General features: G+C 51.9%; 9 protein-coding genes across 9 annotated transcripts; 6 read left to right on the forward strand and 3 right to left on the reverse strand.

The window, feature by feature from the left end:
* Nucleotides 1-79: 79 nt before the first annotated feature.
* Nucleotides 80-1,769, reverse strand: KD926_005538 (MFS transporter; the record flags this gene model as incomplete). Its single annotated transcript, XM_053098744.1, has 2 exons — nt 80-377; nt 478-1,769. The coding sequence occupies 2 exons, from the start codon at nt 1,767-1,769 to the stop codon at nt 80-82; spliced, it is 1,590 nt and encodes a 529-aa protein (XP_052957440.1).
* Nucleotides 1,770-3,244: 1,475 nt separating this feature from the next.
* On the forward strand, nt 3,245-5,146 carry KD926_005539 (uncharacterized protein; the record flags this gene model as incomplete). The annotated part of the gene is made up of 2 exons (XM_053098745.1): nt 3,245-3,279; nt 3,334-5,146. The coding sequence occupies 2 exons, from the start codon at nt 3,245-3,247 to the stop codon at nt 5,144-5,146; spliced, it is 1,848 nt and encodes a 615-aa protein (XP_052957441.1).
* Nucleotides 5,147-5,691: 545 nt separating this feature from the next.
* On the forward strand, nt 5,692-7,892 carry KD926_005540 (putative 5'-nucleotidase; the record flags this gene model as incomplete). Its single annotated transcript, XM_053098746.1, has 4 exons — nt 5,692-5,795; nt 5,887-6,097; nt 6,154-6,347; nt 6,401-7,892. 4 exons carry the CDS (start codon nt 5,692-5,694, stop codon nt 7,890-7,892), a joined length of 2,001 nt encoding a protein of 666 aa, XP_052957442.1.
* Nucleotides 7,893-8,253: 361 nt separating this feature from the next.
* On the reverse strand, nt 8,254-8,682 carry KD926_005541 (uncharacterized protein; the record flags this gene model as incomplete). Its single annotated transcript, XM_053098747.1, has 1 exon — nt 8,254-8,682. One exon carries the CDS (start codon nt 8,680-8,682, stop codon nt 8,254-8,256), a length of 429 nt encoding a protein of 142 aa, XP_052957443.1.
* Nucleotides 8,683-9,521: 839 nt separating this feature from the next.
* Nucleotides 9,522-10,601, forward strand: KD926_005542 (NADP-dependent L-serine/L-allo-threonine dehydrogenase ydfG; the record flags this gene model as incomplete). Its single annotated transcript, XM_053098748.1, has 6 exons — nt 9,522-9,551; nt 9,611-9,697; nt 9,746-9,901; nt 9,955-10,334; nt 10,397-10,491; nt 10,549-10,601. 6 exons carry the CDS (start codon nt 9,522-9,524, stop codon nt 10,599-10,601), a joined length of 801 nt encoding a protein of 266 aa, XP_052957444.1.
* Nucleotides 10,602-10,801: 200 nt separating this feature from the next.
* Nucleotides 10,802-12,173, reverse strand: KD926_005543 (epoxide hydrolase family protein; the record flags this gene model as incomplete). The annotated part of the gene is made up of 4 exons (XM_053098749.1): nt 10,802-10,899; nt 10,979-11,315; nt 11,393-11,988; nt 12,047-12,173. 4 exons carry the CDS (start codon nt 12,171-12,173, stop codon nt 10,802-10,804), a joined length of 1,158 nt encoding a protein of 385 aa, XP_052957445.1.
* Nucleotides 12,174-13,316: 1,143 nt separating this feature from the next.
* KD926_005544 (uncharacterized protein) lies at nt 13,317-14,605 on the forward strand (the record flags this gene model as incomplete). The annotated part of the gene is made up of 3 exons (XM_053098750.1): nt 13,317-13,510; nt 13,608-14,188; nt 14,271-14,605. The coding sequence occupies 3 exons, from the start codon at nt 13,317-13,319 to the stop codon at nt 14,603-14,605; spliced, it is 1,110 nt and encodes a 369-aa protein (XP_052957446.1).
* Nucleotides 14,606-15,188: 583 nt separating this feature from the next.
* KD926_005545 (GNAT family N-acetyltransferase) lies at nt 15,189-15,768 on the forward strand (the record flags this gene model as incomplete). The annotated part of the gene is made up of 2 exons (XM_053098751.1): nt 15,189-15,459; nt 15,575-15,768. 2 exons carry the CDS (start codon nt 15,189-15,191, stop codon nt 15,766-15,768), a joined length of 465 nt encoding a protein of 154 aa, XP_052957447.1.
* A 764-nt stretch (nt 15,769-16,532) lies between these two features.
* KD926_005546 (bZIP transcription factor) lies at nt 16,533-17,469 on the forward strand (the record flags this gene model as incomplete). The annotated part of the gene is made up of 2 exons (XM_053098752.1): nt 16,533-16,704; nt 16,763-17,469. 2 exons carry the CDS (start codon nt 16,533-16,535, stop codon nt 17,467-17,469), a joined length of 879 nt encoding a protein of 292 aa, XP_052957448.1.
* Between the last annotated feature and the right edge of the window lie 89 nt (nt 17,470-17,558).

Here is a 17,558-nt window from a genome sequence, read left to right on the forward strand (position 1 = left end):
ACAGAGCAGTCTATTTTCTATCGCTCCTCTTTTTAATTTTCCCTTTCCTTTTCCATATCCTCTCCACCACCACCACAAATTATCCTCCCCCCTCCTTCTTCCCCATACGATACCTCCTCCAACTAACCCCCATAAACAAGACCGACACGAGCACTCCAAGACCGGCAAGCCCGATACCCATATAGAGCGCACCCCTGTACCCACGCAGCACGTCTTTGCCTCCGTGATTGACATGCGACTCAACGGTCCCTGCGAACCCAAGGCCCATGGAGATAGAATAGTTGACCGTCGTGGTGACCAGGGAGGCGGCGAGGCCTTGGTGTTGGCGCGGCATGGAGTTACTGAGGATGAGGGTGCCGGAGGGGAAGGACATGTCCCTGTTTTTAATTAGTTTAACGTGTTATTTTGGGGATCAAGATGAGTGGGGAGAGTGGATGAGAGGCTAAGCAAGGGGCAAGGGGGAGAGGGGCGACATACATTCCCCAGCAGGTAATCAAACTAACGACGAATGCCTGAGCCCAGTAAGTCTGGTCGACGGGAACAGTAGCGAATATAGCCAGGCCAGCAGTGAAAGCGCACATGGAACAGAACATGATGACGCTGGCCGGGAGACGAGAGAGCAGGAACCCGGTGGTCAGGGCGGCGAGGGCGCCGGAGGGAGAGGCGGCGATGAACTTGACAGTCGTGAGCAGCGGCGTGTCGCCCTTGATGACGAGCATGAACTGGTAGAAGTAGTAAATGAGGATGCCGAAGCTGGACCAGCCCGCTGCGATGCATCCGAGCACCCAGGCGAGATTGCCGGTGAGCACGGATTTGGGGAGTAAGGGACACACGGCGGAGCTCTCGATCCAGGCGAAAAGACCCATGAGGATGAACCCGACAATCAGGAGCGCGTAGGTGTATGGCGTCTTCCAGCCTACCAAGGCAGCTTGGTTCCATGCGAAATTGATCAGGATGAGGGCCGAGATTCCTGCAGCGGCGCCGAGGAGGTCGAGTCGGACCCAGAGGGGCATGGAGTTTCTGAAACGAGGCCGAGGTGTCTTGGGGATGACGAGGAGGCCGAGCGCCGCAAATACGAAGCACATGATACCCATGACCCAGTAACCCCAGGGCCACCAGACGAGCTGGGCAAAGATGGAACAGAAGATGCCGCCGACGAGGAAGCCGCTGGGTGCCGTGGCGCCGAACAAGCAGAAGACCATCTCCTTGCGGAGACCGGGTGGGTAGGTGCGACCAAATATAGCAATGGCATTTGGCAGCAGCAGGGCCGGCCCTATGCCCTGGAAGGCTCTGCAGCAGTCGAAAAAGAGCTGGTTGGACCAGACGCTGAAGCCGCCGAGCAGGGACCACAGTCCGAACCACGCGAAGCCGATGACGAACATCAAGCGATGACCGAAGACATCGCCGAGCCGGCCAGCGACCAGAATAAACGTGCCGACCGTCAGACTGTAGGCGGCCGCGAACCAGCTGAGTTCACCGGGACTCGACGTGTTGAAGCTGTCGCCGATGATGTAAACCGGGGCGATGGAGATGGCCAGCCCGGCCTGGGTCATGAACTGGGCCATGCAGACCACGATGATAAACGGGACCTCCTGCCATAGCGACTTTGGGGGCTCTATGGCCGAATGGGAGGTTTCGACACGGGTCAGCGCTTCAGGGTCATCGTTTCTCTCGGTCGGTTTCTCGTGCAATTCACCGCGCGCGTCGCTTTCGGAGATATCGGACCAAACAGACGAATCTCGGGGATCGTCGCCACGAAAAGACTCCATCTCCGAGATCGCTCGGGAAATCCTAGTGTATTCTCTTTCGTTGTTGCAAACTTCTACACCAGCGAAAATGTCAATTTTTCTAGGGGAGAAGCTGCTGGGGTTTAAGCTTCTTTAAGAATCGAGGATGGCGAGGACCCACTCGCCCCCCTTGTGTGGCCTGTAGGGGCGCGATCCATGGATCTGCGCCGATTCCGTCAGCGCGGCCCAAATCCGCGGTGATTGATAAGACTGCAGGGTTGGTCAACTCGGTTATCATGCCGATTCCTGGTGCAGGGCACAATTGTAAACAGGGAACTCACAAGGCGTACTGTGTAGTCGAACGACATATTGCCTGGAGACAGCGGTGCCTGGTATGTCAGGCACTAGAACCGGATATATATATCCTAGGGTGAGGGTTTGCCTAGAGTCGTCCAGGTCATACTATAAACATCCATGCTCCTATCATAATCATGTCGCAGGATTCGTCTCCCGTCTGAATTAATTGCAAGTTTTCGACATCGCCATTTCTTATACCAACTAGACTTTTCTATCACACACACTCCCTCTCTTTCATTTATGCAAGCGGAAGTAGACTGTTTCGAACAACCTGGGGCTATTTGTAGGCTCGGGACTGAGGCATACGGTGTATGCTAGAGGAGTCCTATCGTAGCCATGCCACGAGGCTAAGACTGCATCGACCTGTCGTGCCAGGAGAGTCCGAGCTATCCTATTGGCACTTCATTCACCACCAATTGACGGAGTGGGAGGTGGTCAGCCGGACGTACGTTGTGTGACCTGACCTGGAACCGTTTGCTGTTTGTGTATCCTGGATGGCAAATCGATGAATTTTGGCAGAGCCAATAATAGAGTTAGTTGGAGATGGAATCATATCAGGACTTGATATGAGGATCGAGGGAACTTAACAGAGAGAGAGAGGAAGAAGAGTGTCGAGTCTACTCTGTGCAAGGAGCGCACACCACGCTAAACCTCCTTGGGACATCCGGGGAGGTCGGGCGATGACCTCATGGCTGACATAAGCCCATCACATGTCGGCCGAACAACAGAGTCCCCCGCAAAAAAAGGAAAAGCAACAAAACGTGACTCAAATTGCTGCCTGCGTAGCCCTTCGCTTCTCGTCCTGCTCACTGTCCTCGCTTCGTCTCTCATGCCGACGTGGCTTGCCGCCACTATCGATGGCAGTCAATGACACATCACCTCACCTCACCTCTTTAGAGACCGTCTGATCATGTTCTCCTAATTCTCCTACCCCGCCGGACTTTGCCAGACTCACCTGAGCTCAGCTTCCCCTCATACTCCCCCCTAGGAGGCTGGTCTGGGTTTTCGTCTTCCCCTCTTAATACTTTTGTTGCGACCCCAATCTCTGTCAATTTTCTTTTTCCTTTACCCGCTGTTCATGTAATTGTTTGTTCGTTGCTCCCTACCCGCTGCTCTTTCTACTGCGGTCGGAGTGCCATTTCCACCCACTAGAGTCCACCATGGGGAACCCCCCTACGAGGATTATTATCGCCAGGTGAGTTCGAACTCCCTCAGATACGGCAGAACTGAATGCTGACTCACTTCATAGGCACGGCGCCCGTTTGGATGCGGCCGACAAAAATTGGCATTTGACATCCCCCACTCCTTACGATCCGCCTCTCTCCTACGGCGGCTGGCTCCAGTCTCGGACCCTAGGAGCGCAAATAATCAATCTTTTACAGTCGCAGGACAATGAAGAACCTGCTGAAGGAACGGGCGATGGAGATTTGCCGTCTTTCCGCGCGCAATCCTCCAAACGCAAGCGACGAATCATCGTTCATTCATCTCCATACCTCCGATGCTTGCAGACCGCGATCGCCGTGAGCGCGGGCATCAGCCAACACTTCCTCGAGACAGACGCCACATTACCTCCAATTTCTGCCATTCCAAACCCAAAGACCCATACAACGGGCAAGGGAAGAGCCTCGGTTCACGGGTTCAATGCCGCCTCGGCCTTCCCCAGTTCCATTTCGAATGATCACCGCTGCCTGTTGCGTGTGGATGCCTTCCTGGGAGAATGGCTGACATCTAGCTATTTTGAGGAGATTTCTCCGCCACCGAAATCGGAGAGAATGATCACGGTCGCCAAGGCGGAACTCCTCAGACGCGACAGCATTGTCCCCGACGCAGACATGAACTACACCAAGCCGGCGGTCGGACACTTTCCCGGAGGCTGGGGCAAAGGCGACGGTCCTCCTTCGGAAGAGAACAGCAAAACGCAGGCGAATCCCGATGGGCGAAGGAACAGCGCGGGTAGTCATGACACGCTACAATCTGCCGACACACCGGGTACGCGGAGGATGCTCAGCAAAATCAACACCAGTCTCTCCTCCATCCCGGACGGCCTCTACACGCCACCTACCCCCAGCTATGCCATCTCTCCATCGGAGCCCATCCCCACCGGATACGTTTCGCACGCGCGGGACGCCTGTGTGAGAATCGATTATCAATGGGACAGCATGCGGGAACCTCAAGGCTGGGGCAACGGGGGCGAATATGAGGAGGAATGGAGCACAATGAACTCCCGTTTCGGTGTTGGACTCGAGCGCATGGTTTCCTGGTATTCGAATCACGACCCCTCGATCCCTTACAATCGACCGCGACGTCATTCTCAATTCTTGGACAACACCGGCGACACAAATCCGGGAGACGGAGAGGATTCGGTCGAGACGGTTCTCGTGATCGTGACTCACGGCGCTGGTTGCAACGCGCTAATTTCAGCCATCAAGGGAGAAACAACTCTCGTCAACGTCGGGACCGCTTCCCTCACGATGGCGGTGCTCAAGGATAGTGATAAGACCTCGACAAAGTCGTCCGATATCGGTGGGCCTGTAGTCTCACACTATGCAAATGGAGAAAAATCGGTGTTACACGACTACAACCTGCAGCTGGTTGCTTCGACGGAACATCTACGGCCTGGTGGCAACCCAGCGATGTCCAGCGTCTCCTCTCCCACCAGCCTAACATCCCCCACCGTGCCATCCTACCGCAACCGCGTCCCATCTCGAGCCTCTGTATCGCAGAGTCCGTTCGGTATCGGACCCACTCCAACTTCCGGGGGCGGATCACGCGTCTGGATGATGGCGCGGCCTGCGACAGCCCCACGCATATCCGGCGGCCTTTGGGGGTCAATGTCGGCAACGGGCGGTGCAGACGATCTGATCCCCAACTTCGACAATGCGTGGTCCGGACAGACTGCGGAGAAGGAAAGCGACGTGAAGAAATCAACAGACTCGGACATACCTAAACAACTGCCCCAGAGAACTCTGTCACAGAGAGGACTTTGGGGAGGTGCCCCTCTGAACAAAGACGCCGAGACGGGCGTAAAACGACGATGGACAGTGACGGAACGACGAATATGAGAACATTTGCTCTATACCATTTCTTTAAATTTTGCCCTTCTGAGGCAAAAGGCGTTGAGGTTTTGAAAAAGGAATTTATATGGTTGACGGCAGGATCAAGGCTGGGTGCCTGGATGAGACTCTCATGTATAACAAAATACCCACTGCTTGCTATGTTGCCATGACTTGCTATATCCACTCTATGATTAGAACTAGCTGAATGTATCAACTGGATTGAACATTGGTTCGAGTGTGCTTCATGTCTTTAATTCGAGTATGCTCCCTAGGGAATCACTGTTTCTCTGACCCAGTACGCAGTAGTAAGTAACTATTGGGCAGACTCAAAACCCAAAGACTTAGGCATCAATGCATGCCTGACTCCCCCAAAAATCAGGCGTGTATGTTGCCGGTCATCTCCTGGCCCGTGATTGGCCGATCTGCACGGGTGCCTGCATGGCGGGATGTTTGTGCCTGAGGCAGCAGTGACGGTAAGCTGAACCCCCGGATTGTCCGCCGCCTCCCTTTCCTCCTTCACATCCCTTCCTTGATCAACTTTGGAACCCGTCATGTCTGCCGTCGAAAAGGACGGCCTATCAATCACCCATGCCTGCGAGCGGACAGGAACGCCAGATCTCCGCCTGATCCACTACAATGATGTTTATCACGTGGAGTAAGTCCATCGTTCCGCGGGGTACCAGCTGGCCGGTCTGAATGTTAGGGGCCAGGTGTCTTACTTGACATGCATACTGATGTCAGTGCAGAGCAGGATCAGCAGAGCCCGTCGGCGGCGTATCTAGATTCCAGTCCGTGATTAACTATTATCGATCCGATGCCCGATTCGCGGAACAACCGGACCCCCTTACCTTCTTCTCCGGCGATGCCTTCAATCCGAGTCTCGAAAGTACCGTAACCAAGGGGAGGCATATGGTGCCGTTCCTGAATAAAGCTGGGACAGACGTGGCGTGCCTTGGGGTGTGTGGACATATATGAGATGCTGTCATCGGGATCAGACTGGCTGACGTCTGCAGAATCACGATCTCGACTTTGGTGTTGCACAACTGCGCCATCTGCGCAGCCAGTGCCGCTTTCCGTGGCTGCTGGCGAATGTTCTCGACCCGGCGCTGGGCGAGGATGTCCCTATCGCGAACTGTGAGAGAACGGTCATGTTGACCTCGTCTACCGGGGTTAAAGTGGGAGTAATCGGCCTGGGAGAACGAGAGTGGTCAGTAGGCTCATGATCTGATTGTTGTACTAGGAGCTGACTGGTAATTGCAGGCTAGGAACGATCAACTCCCTCCCGCCCGATCTGATTTATAAATCTGCCTCTCAAACGGCTATCGAGCTGGTTCCGCGTCTGCGAGAGCAGGGTGCCGAGATAATCGTCGCCGTCACCCATCAGCGAGAACCAAACGATTATAAACTGGCGAAGAACGTCCCAGCGGGACTGATTGATATTGTTCTTGGAGGCCACGATCATTTCTACGGTCATGCGGTGATCAACGGGATCCATGTTTTGCGGTCGGGGACCGACTTCAAACAACTGAGTTATATCGAGGCCTGGCGCAAAGAAAGCGGCTCTGGGTGGGATTTCAACATCGTTCGACGGGATATGTATCAGTCCATTCCCGAAGATCCCGCCACGGTGGCGCTAGTTGACAAAGTCACGGCGAGTTTGAGATCCAAGCTTGAGAAACCTGTTGGATACACGACACGGCCGCTAGATGGGCGCTTCTCGACGGTTCGACAAAGGGAGTCCAATCTAGGCAACTTTGTCTGCGACCTGATGCGATTCTTCTACGGCGCTGATTGCGCCATCATGGCCGGCGGAACGATCAGAGGAGATCAAATATATCCTCCGGGTATCTTAAAGTTGAAAGATATCTTGAATTGTTTCCCGTTCGAGGACCCAGTAGTCCTACTGCGCGTGCCGGGTCGCGCGTTGATGGACGCCTTGGAGAACGGCGTTAGCCTGCTTCCTGCCCTGGAAGGGCGCTTTACCCAAGTCTCGAACATCTCGTTCAGCTATGATCCGTCCGGCCCGCCGGGATCCCGCATCAACTGGGCCAAGGTCTGCGGCGCGCCCATCCAGTTTGATCGCACTTACACCATGGCCACGCGAGGCTATATGGCCCGCGGCAAGGACGGATTTGCATCATTGCTGGTGAAGTCCGCTGGTGGAGAGGTGGAAGAGATCGTGGACGAGGAGAGCGGAGTGTTAGTGAGCACTCTGCTTCGGCAGTACTTCCTGAGTTTGCGAGTGATGGGCAAATGGCAACGCTTCAGTAAGAGCATGACGCGGCACTGGACCGACGTGCACAAAAACCTGCATTCGAACGGATGGCTCAAACCGGCCTCGTCCGGCACTTCCCCGGTGTCGGAGAAAATTCCCTATAAGCCAAGGCGCCCGTCCTTGAAGCGCAGCAAGCAGTACCACTATGGACGATTTGCCGATTTCGACAAGGACAGCGGGACAGATAGAAGCGGCGAAGACGAGGAGGATATGGACTCTGATTCGGACACTGATCCGGACATTCTAACCTCACCGCAGCCGACGACCAACTACGTGACGCTGCCGGCGCGGTCCTCGATCGAGGAGGAGCACCGACTGCGCATCGCCCGATGGGCTACGCGGAAATGGATGCGCAAGGCCGGATTGCAGCCATCCACGGTGGATGATGTTGATGAAGGACCAGGCGTCACGCCCACTTGGACACCGGGAATCGCGCCCCGACTAGAGGGACGGATCGTGATCGAAGGACCGAAATGAGTTGAATTTTGAAAGAACAGTATGACTTACGAGATATGATTATACTTCGATAGATTTGAACAGAGTGCATTATAAAATTACCCTCCCCCCTTCTATTTCCTTCTATACAGCGGATCCTCCAGCCCCTTAATCGGCACAAATCCAGGCAAGTTCTTAATCCGCTCAATCCACGCCCTCACCCCAGGGAACGGTTCCAACGAGACATCCCCCATGGGCGCCAACGCGACATACACGAAGACCGCAATATCCGCGATCGTAGCTCTTCCCAACGCCAACCACTCCTCTCCACTCCAACCTAAGCCTACGTTCCAAAACCTCCAAAATCCTCTTCCCTCTCACCTGGGCCTCACTCAACGCTTGCTCATTCCCCCCCACGACCCAGCCCATTATACGCGCCCCCGAACGAGAGAATCGCCCCGGTGGTAAAAACCCCAAACTGGACCCAACTCACCGCAAAAGCCAACCATTCCGTGACCTGGGCCTGAGCGAGGGGATCCGCAGACCAGAACGAAGAAGAGTCACGTCCCTCCAGACTGGGATAAGTACCTGCTAGATAGACCAGAATGGCAGCGGAATCGGTCAACACGACCTTGGTATCTTTATCGTCCCTCTCGTCCACCAACACCGGCACCTCGCCTTCCGGATTGAGAGCCAAGAAACCCGGAGAGTGTTGTTCGTCGGCGAGGAAATCGACCTCCACAATCCAGAGGGGAATGTGCAGGAGGGAGGAAAGAAGGCGGACTTTGTAACTGTTGCCGGACTCGGCGTAGCTGTATAGTGTTGGAGACATTTTATCGGGAGTGGTAATAGTATCTTGTTGAATGGGAGGGCTCAGAATGAGAAAGGTTGATGGTTAGAAAACTATAAGCGCGTGTGTGAATGAGGTGGGTAATTAAAGGTGGATTAAGAAAGGAATCCGGAGTAGGCTTATTTTTTCGAGAATAAATCCTGGCGTGATGTTTATTGTTCTCATTTGTGATGGATATAGTCTCAGATACTATGTTCTAGGAATAAGATCAGATCAGACTAGACTAGGAATGCTATCTATTGATTGAACTCTTCGTGTTTTGTTACCTGTTTGTTATATGCATGGACGAACTCACCGAAGTCAACTGAATAGAGCCACATATTTGGAACCTGATCGTATCTCCAGACTCTTAAAATCAATGTCAGCGTGTATTCTTAACTCATTTTAATTCAGAATGAGCTACAAATAATACAAACAAGATACTCCGTATAGATTCCATCGATGGGAATTAGTTGCAATGCAGCCAATCGTTTTGCAGAGCGAGGTTCGGCTCGAACCGCCGCCCGCTAATCCCTTTATGGTTCCCGAGCACCCGCCTGATTCCTGTAGCACCAACATGTTAGTTGCAACTAGATAATTTGTAAGCCGGTGAGCGAAGAAATCCTCAAGAGTACAACGCTACTCCGTAATTTTGCAGTTGTTTGATTGACCAGTATCTGGACAGCTGAGGGTCTCTGTACTGCCACGCCGAACTCGCCGCGGGACATCACGTGCATTAGCGATGACGTCGCTAAGTCTTCTGGAGTATAAGACGCATCTCCGTGGACACAAGTTCACAACGCATCCAACTACCTACTGGTCTCGAGAAAAATACCCTCACGATGTCTTTACAAGGATCCAATGTGCTCATTGTAAGCATGCCTCCAGTCTCCATACAGCTCCCACGGCTAAATAATGTACATGTACACAGACCGGAGCGTCGATGGGAATCGGCGAAGCAATCGCCCACTCCTTCGCGCAAGAAGGCGCCAATCTGATTCTGTTCTCCAGATCTGAGGTACGACTCGCTCCCTGTCACCGTCTACATGTACTAACCACTCTTCAGGATAAACTCCAAACCATCGCATCGGCCGTGCAAAAACAGCACCCGTCATCCAAAGTGATCGTCAAGGCCGTCGACATCCAAAGCTACGAGGCCGTAGAAGCGGCCGTGAAAGCAGCAGTCCAAGAGCTCGGCGAAATAGACATTCTCATCAACAACGTAAGTTCTCCATCTATCTTCCTCCCCACCACCAACCCTAACAGATGACGCAGGCTGGCTTGGCTCTCGGCGCGCCCTCAACTTTCTCAGACCTCAAGATCAGCGACATCCTCGCCATGAACAACACCAACATCAACGGTCTCATGTTCACGACCTACGCCGTCCTGAACGCATCCATGATGCCTCGCAAGGCCGGCACGATCCTCAACGTCACCTCGGTCACGGGTCTCGAGGTGCCCCCGTTCTCGGGAGAATCCGTCTACCACTGCAACAAGGCCGCACAGGAGGCGTTCACGAACGCGCTGCGCAACGAGCTCTGCGGGACGAATATTCGTGTCTTGGCATTACGGCCGGGATGCGTGGCCACGAACTTTCACTCATTGCGCGTGGGTCATGATAAGGAGAAATACGACAAGTTTTTTGAGGGTTATGAGTATGTCCTTGATTTTGTCTACCGTATAATCTGAGGTTCGCTGATGCCAATTGCTTCTTTAGGCCACTTGTTTCGCAGGATATCGCCGGCGCAGCGGTGTATATGGTTAAGCAGCCGTTGAATGTGTCGGTAAAGGCGATGGATATTGTTCCGTCTGGTGAGTCTTTTCCTTCCTACGTATTGAGCTTGGATTGAGTGAGCTAATTTGATATAGCGCAACGGTCTTTGACTGTGTTCGACCGGGAATGGTGTGAACGGAATGCTTAAAATTCGTAGCGTCTATAAGTTAGAAAACAAGTGATATTACAGCGACAGCTTTATCGGTCTCCAGTAGTTCTATGCAGATCCAGACAATCTCACGTAACATTTTTGCCTTCAGTCAAATAACAAAATGTACCTTTGAATATACCGCATAGTTATGAATATGTAGAAGACTCTAATCACAGACCCATGGACAGCCCACCAATCTACTTGTACTTCCACTCCTGCAGTGCCAACTCCCTCACATCCTGCATCAACTCGTCTGGGCTCTCCAGAGCCGCAAAATGCCCTCCATCATCTCTCTCTATACCAAAGTCAGCCAGTCCGTTTTTCCCGAGATCACCCTCAAAATAATTGAACAAAAAGACCAAAAGAGCACATACCTCTATAAAACACCAAATTCCCCGTCCTCTCAACCGCCCTCTTAGACGAGGGCTCCGTATCCCAAAAGAACGAACTATACCCAAAGGGAATGCGAATGCGATTCTCCGGCTTAATAGCAAACTCAGCGAAATGCTCATGGCGCACATTCTCATAGTAGCAGAGCATCGACGGCATAATGCATCCGGTGAAATAATACAGCGACGCGGTCGTGAGAATGGCTTTCGTCCAGAAGGGATGTTTCTGCTTCATCGGGTCGGCAGCCTCGTTGTATTTCTCACCAGCCCACATGAGGATTCCGATTGGGTTGTCGTGCAGTGCGATGCCGATTGTATGGGGCTATGGCCAGTTAGAAATGCGTATAAGCTCGACATACGATTCAAGACAAAGGAGAAAAAAAGGAGGGAAAAACATACCCTCGTCCGCATCTCCACCGCATACCCCATATGCCAATCCAACCAATTCTTCCCCCGATCTGCAACATTCCTCTCTCGTTCCGTATACTCGACCCCATCTGGCAACAGACTCGGGGCAAAATTACAATGCATCAATTTACACGAATCCGTATACTTAGTGCCCAATTCCCTCCCGACAAAATGGCCCCAATCACCACACTGCACCATATACTCAGTATATCCTAGCCTCTCCATCAAGCGATCAAACACGCGCGCGTTATCACGCAGCGTCCACCCGGCGCGGGGTGGCCAACCCGACCAGCAGAACCCGGGCATACTGGGGACGACGACGTGGAAGGATGGATCGTCTGGATTGGCAGGATTTGAAAGGGGACCCCAGACCTGGCTGAATTCCCAGAAAGAGCCGGGCCAGCCGTGGATCATGAGGAGGGGGATAGCGCGCGGAGAGGCGGAGCGGGCATGTAGGAAGTGGATGTTGATATCTTCGATGGTGGTGATATAGTGAGGATATTGATTCATTTCTGATTGGACGGAGAACCAGTCGAAGTTGTTGATCCAGGCGTTGTGCAAGGTTTGAGCCCATTCAAATCGTGGTCCTGGGTTGTGTTAACATTGGTGATAATTTGGACAGGAACTGAGGGTTGTGGTACAGACCATATTTATTGCCTGCATTGGGGACAATCTCGCGGCTAGGAAGACGAGTGTCTTTTAGTTTGCGCTGGAGTCGTTCGACTTCTTCCACAGGAATGTCGACTTGGAATGGGCGAACTTCGGAAGACATGACGGGAAAAACAATGTACTTGTTATAGGAAGTTCTACGCAGTATAGCTTACAGAGAGATATATAGAAGGAGGAGAATTATGTACAAGAATCTCGGAGTAAATGGCGTTAATAAGCATCAGGTCCATGATGTCATCTTGTAGCTTAAATCTCGCTAAGATATCCCATTGGTCAGACCGTAGATCTCGCTTATGGGCATCCTCTGGACTGCAACTTTTCGCCCAATTTCGTGAAACATGCACGATCTTAGAGGTATCCACTCCAAGTGACTTGAATATCGCTCCTCTCGCATCGAGCTCTGACTGGCTATGCGTCCGGGACAGTCAAGACGAAGACTCCGAGTTACGACCGGTTGGTCAGTGACCCACGTCTCACAGGCATCTACTTCGATCTGGCTGACATCTGGCTAGTCTGACATGTCGGGCTCGGCGAGTCAAATGCGATGAAAGACGCCCAATCTGTCGGAATTGCGGGAAAAAGAATCGTCGCTGTCTATACCACGGTGGGCCGGGTGAGACATCTACGAATGACCAAACGGAGGAAGTAGCTCAACCTCCCTCGTCGACTAACAGGGCACCACGTCGTGTAGAGACGACGAGACCGTTGATAGAAACAGTGTCAAGAGCCCTGGGTTCATCTTCCGACACACGAGTAACCCGTCATCCCCCACCGTCAGTTGGAAAGCTGACCGAGTCCATTTATACAACTACCACAACGCCATCCGAGCCAGAACTGGTCGACCATGACTCTCCAACAAATCGAACGCAGCCCTTGGAATCAACGCCTGCGCCGAACCTCTATGCTATCCTTCAACATACCAACTTTCCAGGTCCCTCTCACCCACTCAGCCCGACGAGCTCGCCCGCACAACCACTCCCACAACATCACCATCCCTTCGAAGAACCATCCCACCACGATCACCCCATACAACGAGCTTTCTACGTGGCCGATCCCATCCAGCTCTCATTTGCTGAAATCCATATTTTCCGGAACTACGTAGAGCGAGTATCAAAATGGGTAAATCCATTTCCTCCCTCCCAAGCCCCCAATCAACTCACTCGCAAGTCCCAACATATAGATCGACTCATTTTCCCACGACCAACCTTTCTACAACCAAGTTCCCTCCCTAGCCCTTCACTGCCCGATGCTACTCTACGCCTGTCTCGCCGCATCCGCCAAACAACTATCCCGCGCGCCCCAATCTACCACATCCCTCACCCTTGACACATCCCCTGTCCTCTACTACCAACAAGCTCTGCGAGAAATGAGCCACTTTCTCATCGAACCTAGCTACTCTGGCAGCGATGAGCTCTTAGCATCAAGCATAATTCTATCCACGTAACTCCCCCTCCTATCCTCTCTCTCCACTACCCATCCCTCTCCACCTTTCCCCCTTGATCCCAAACCCAACTGACCCAACCCAACCCTTTCAAAGATACGAAATCCTCGACGTCTCCGGCCCCAGCTTCGGCTCTCATCTTAAAGGCGTCGCAAGCCTGATCCGCTCCCACCGCATCACAGGCGACGAGACAGGGATCCGCGGCGCAACATACTGGACATGGTACCGCCACGAAGTATGGGTAGCGTTCCAGACGGGACGACGCATGTTTCTCGACGAGGAGTACTGGCGACCGAAAGATGTTGAGGATGGGCTTGGGTTTGAGGGGATCTCGATGCGCGATGTAGCGAATCGTGTCCTGTTTGTGTTTGGGCAGTGCGTTTCATGGTATGGGGGTTTGTGTGCCGGGGGGAGTGGATCTGGAAGGGATTTAGATACTTCTTCGTCTACGGGTGTTACTGGTATTGATATGCAGCAGGAGGAGGTTGAAAGGCAATGTGACCTAGCGAACGAGCTACGAGGTGCATTGGAGGAATGGAAACGAAAACTCCCCGTCTCTATGAGGATTAATTTCCGACAGACTCAACCCCAAAGCGAGAGAGAGGACGACTCTACAGTATCAGTAGTACAAGAAATCCATCAATTCCCAGCAATCTGGTACGCCTACCCAGAAAGCGGTACGTCCTCTACCCCATCATCTATCATAAACCCAAACACTTCAAAGATCTCAAACCTAATCCAAGCCATTCTACTCTCTAGCAATCTCACACCAACTCTACCACGCCTCCAAGATCCTCCTAGGACTATATACCCCTTCTTCATCATCCAGCAGCGCAAACAGCAACCCCCTCCACACCCGCCGAGAATTAGAAAAATCGCGCCGCGAGATCTTCATGATCGCCAACTCTCGAATCGACCAGACCTGGGGCCTCATATCCACACAATGCCTATACGTCGCGGGCCTGGTAACTGAGGGGATCCTAGAGCGAGAACGCACGCTGGAACTGATTGAGATGTGTCAGAGGGTTACGGGGCGGCAGACAGTTTGTATTGCGGACCAGTTGAGGGGGTTTTGGAAGGAGGAAGAGGAATAGGAAACCTACGATACTAACTATCTACATCCTTTGTCACCTTGCTCCGCTAGATCTATTGATATGGATCAGGTCACGATACAAATTCAGTAGGTCATATGTACTATAGGAACGTGATCTATCCTAATTAGAACCGGAAATGAAGACTTAGGGGGGGGAACAATTATTCTATGTCAACACTACTACGCTATACGTTCAATAGAAGAAAAGTCAAATCGAAATAGAAATTAATCCGCATTCTCACCTGCGACCTACTCCAATCAACTTCCCAAAACCATCTATTGCTGGACGTTCTGAATTGCGTTAGCCTTCGAGAGACAGCGTTTACCTACGCCCTATGCCCTTGGCGTGGGCTCAAGAACAACAGCCCTACAGGCTACTCAGTAGGCCGAAATATCCCCTGCCAAAGAAGAGTTTTCACTGTCACAGAAAGTAACAGGACGTGTGCTTGGAGGATGTGACTCACGGGACTTAGGTCAATAAACTAGAACATTTTGAGTCTTGATTGTAATGTGCCTTCCCAGCACTGTCACATTCCCTCATTCCAAAGATTTCTCTGAATTCATTCCGATTGCATAAATTCAATATGGCTGCTTCTAAGGAATACAAAATTACTGAATTGACCACCGCCGATTTTGATGAATGGTCTACCTTATTCAACAGATACCTCGACTTTTATAAAACCTCACTTGACCAGGAGCAGTACAGAAAGACCTTTGAACGTCTCACCCGGAAGCGAAACGAGCTTCAGGGCCTGGTCGTGCGGGAGGAGGGCAACGAATCCACCATTGTTGGATTTGCTCACTTCTTCCCCATGCAAACAACATGGAGTGAGAAGAAGATCATGTTTCTTGATGGTCAGTAGATGCGTCCCTAAGTTTTCCGTCATGTTATTTCTTGAAACCAAGAGGGTTTTCCAATTCCTTTTGAACTCGGAAAGATATTACATGGTGTGTCTAACTAATTTTTCAGATATATTTGTGGATTCTTCTGTCCGCAACAAAGGTCTAGGACGCATGTTAATCCAGTCAGTTGCTGAGATCGCGAGGTCTAGTTACTGCCTTCGTGTGCAGTGGGTAACACAACATGATAATGTGTCAGCCCAAGCACTCTACAACAAGCTGGCTGCCAGTCTATTCAAAGAGTATCGCTTGGGACTAAACTGAGAATATCCTGGGTAGCTCTTATCAGGATTGACAATAGGGTAGTCAATATGTGTTAGACTGGTTTAAGATAGAGGTTGATCTATTCCAAGTATCCCTCTTGAAAACTCCCAGATAATGGAAATCTTTTTTACAACATTCGGCAAGATATGACGCAGGGTTATGTGTCAATGATATCATTCAGATCCAGCCCTAAATCTGAAAACGAAGGCCCAAAAAACAGATCATCCTCTCAGCCAAGCCAGAAATCAATGAAACAAGTCTATAAATTACGTAGACCCACGCCAGATCTACGCCAAAACATATTAAACCCCAGAATCTAGACCCCGTTATCGACAACATAGTAGAAAGAAACAAAACACAGCCACCAAGCCAAGCCCGACTACGCCACCCCGCCATTCCTCTCGGTCAACTCCAATAGTACAGAGTATCCACATACCCAAGACCAAGGAACCTCAAGAAATAAAGAATGACCTTAAATTCGGAGACCGAATGGTATCTCCATTAGGCAGCATCAGCAACGTGCATTAGTGTACAAGACTATTTGAACGACCCAATGATAACGAATCTCTCTTCTCGGTTCCAAGGATCCGTCTGGGGTGGATTACGCACGACGGTATAGCAGAAGATATGAAGTATAGAGTCAATGGAAAGATATAAGCGGGTTGCATGGGACTAGGTGTTGGATTGTCTTGCGTATAATCTGGTTGGATTTTTGATGACAGCGTGAATTAGATTGACCTCGAACTCAAAGAAAAGTATAGGTAATGTCGGCTGAACAGGGACAATTGGAGTCCGGTCCGATGGTAGACTCCCGCATAGCGGTGGTTCAGATGCCGTCGCAGGCCCAGAGTCACGGACCGGAAGATGACTGGACAGGGATCGTTGACCCGAAGGAACGACGGAGATTACAGAATCGGTTGAATCAGCGGGCTCTGAGTAGGTATATGATACATCAATGCTTATGGCGGCTAATGCATACTAAATCTATGTACAGGAAATCGAAGGAAGATATCTAAGGACCCCAGTGGAGCAGGGGCCAGAGGCAATTCTCCGCAGGAGTCATCGCACGAATCAGTCTCTTCGGATCATACAAGCCCTGCTCATATGGCTGTTGGGCAGACCCCCCACAGAGACTGCAAGAACGCACCCCGCAACATCCACGAATTGATGCTCGAGGTGCAGAACCAGACGCTGCGGAATCATCGGCTCGGGACCCCTAATATAAACGATCTAGCCACGATAAGCAAGCTGAACATGAAACGCGCCATGATGGACAATATTGTCGTGGTGGGAATGACCATGGCGTGGGTGGCGGATGATGACTCGGTTTCCATCTTCAGTATGACACGCCCGGGGTTTCCAGACCACACGATTCCCGAGAGTCTGCGCCCAACCGAGCTGCAGCGAACGAAGCCCCATCATCCATGGCTGGATATCTTCCCTTTCCCACAGATCCGGGATAATCTGATCACCGCGCAGGATGACTTCGATGACGAGGAGCTTTGCCATGATCTGATGGCGTTCTGGGATCCGGGAAACTCAGAAGCTGCAGTACTGATCTGGGGGAGTCCGTGGGACCCGAGAAACTGGGAGGTGACGGAAGCTTTCGTGAGGAAATGGGGTTGGGTGCTAAACGGATGCTTGGAGATTCAAGAATCATCGAACCGGTGGAGACGGATGCGAGGTGAAAGGCACTTGTGATAGACAGAACGAATTGACCAAGCATCCTCTCTCCAGAAAGCTTGCACCGCCAAAACCTGGCCAGTAAAACGAATGCCTCGTACGCACCA

The sequence above is a fragment of the Aspergillus affinis genome (genome assembly GCF_023601865.1).
Source record: "Aspergillus affinis strain CMG 70 chromosome Unknown NODE_27_length_306053_cov_87_951578, whole genome shotgun sequence".
Lineage (NCBI taxonomy): Eukaryota > Fungi > Ascomycota > Eurotiomycetes > Eurotiales > Aspergillaceae > Aspergillus > Aspergillus affinis.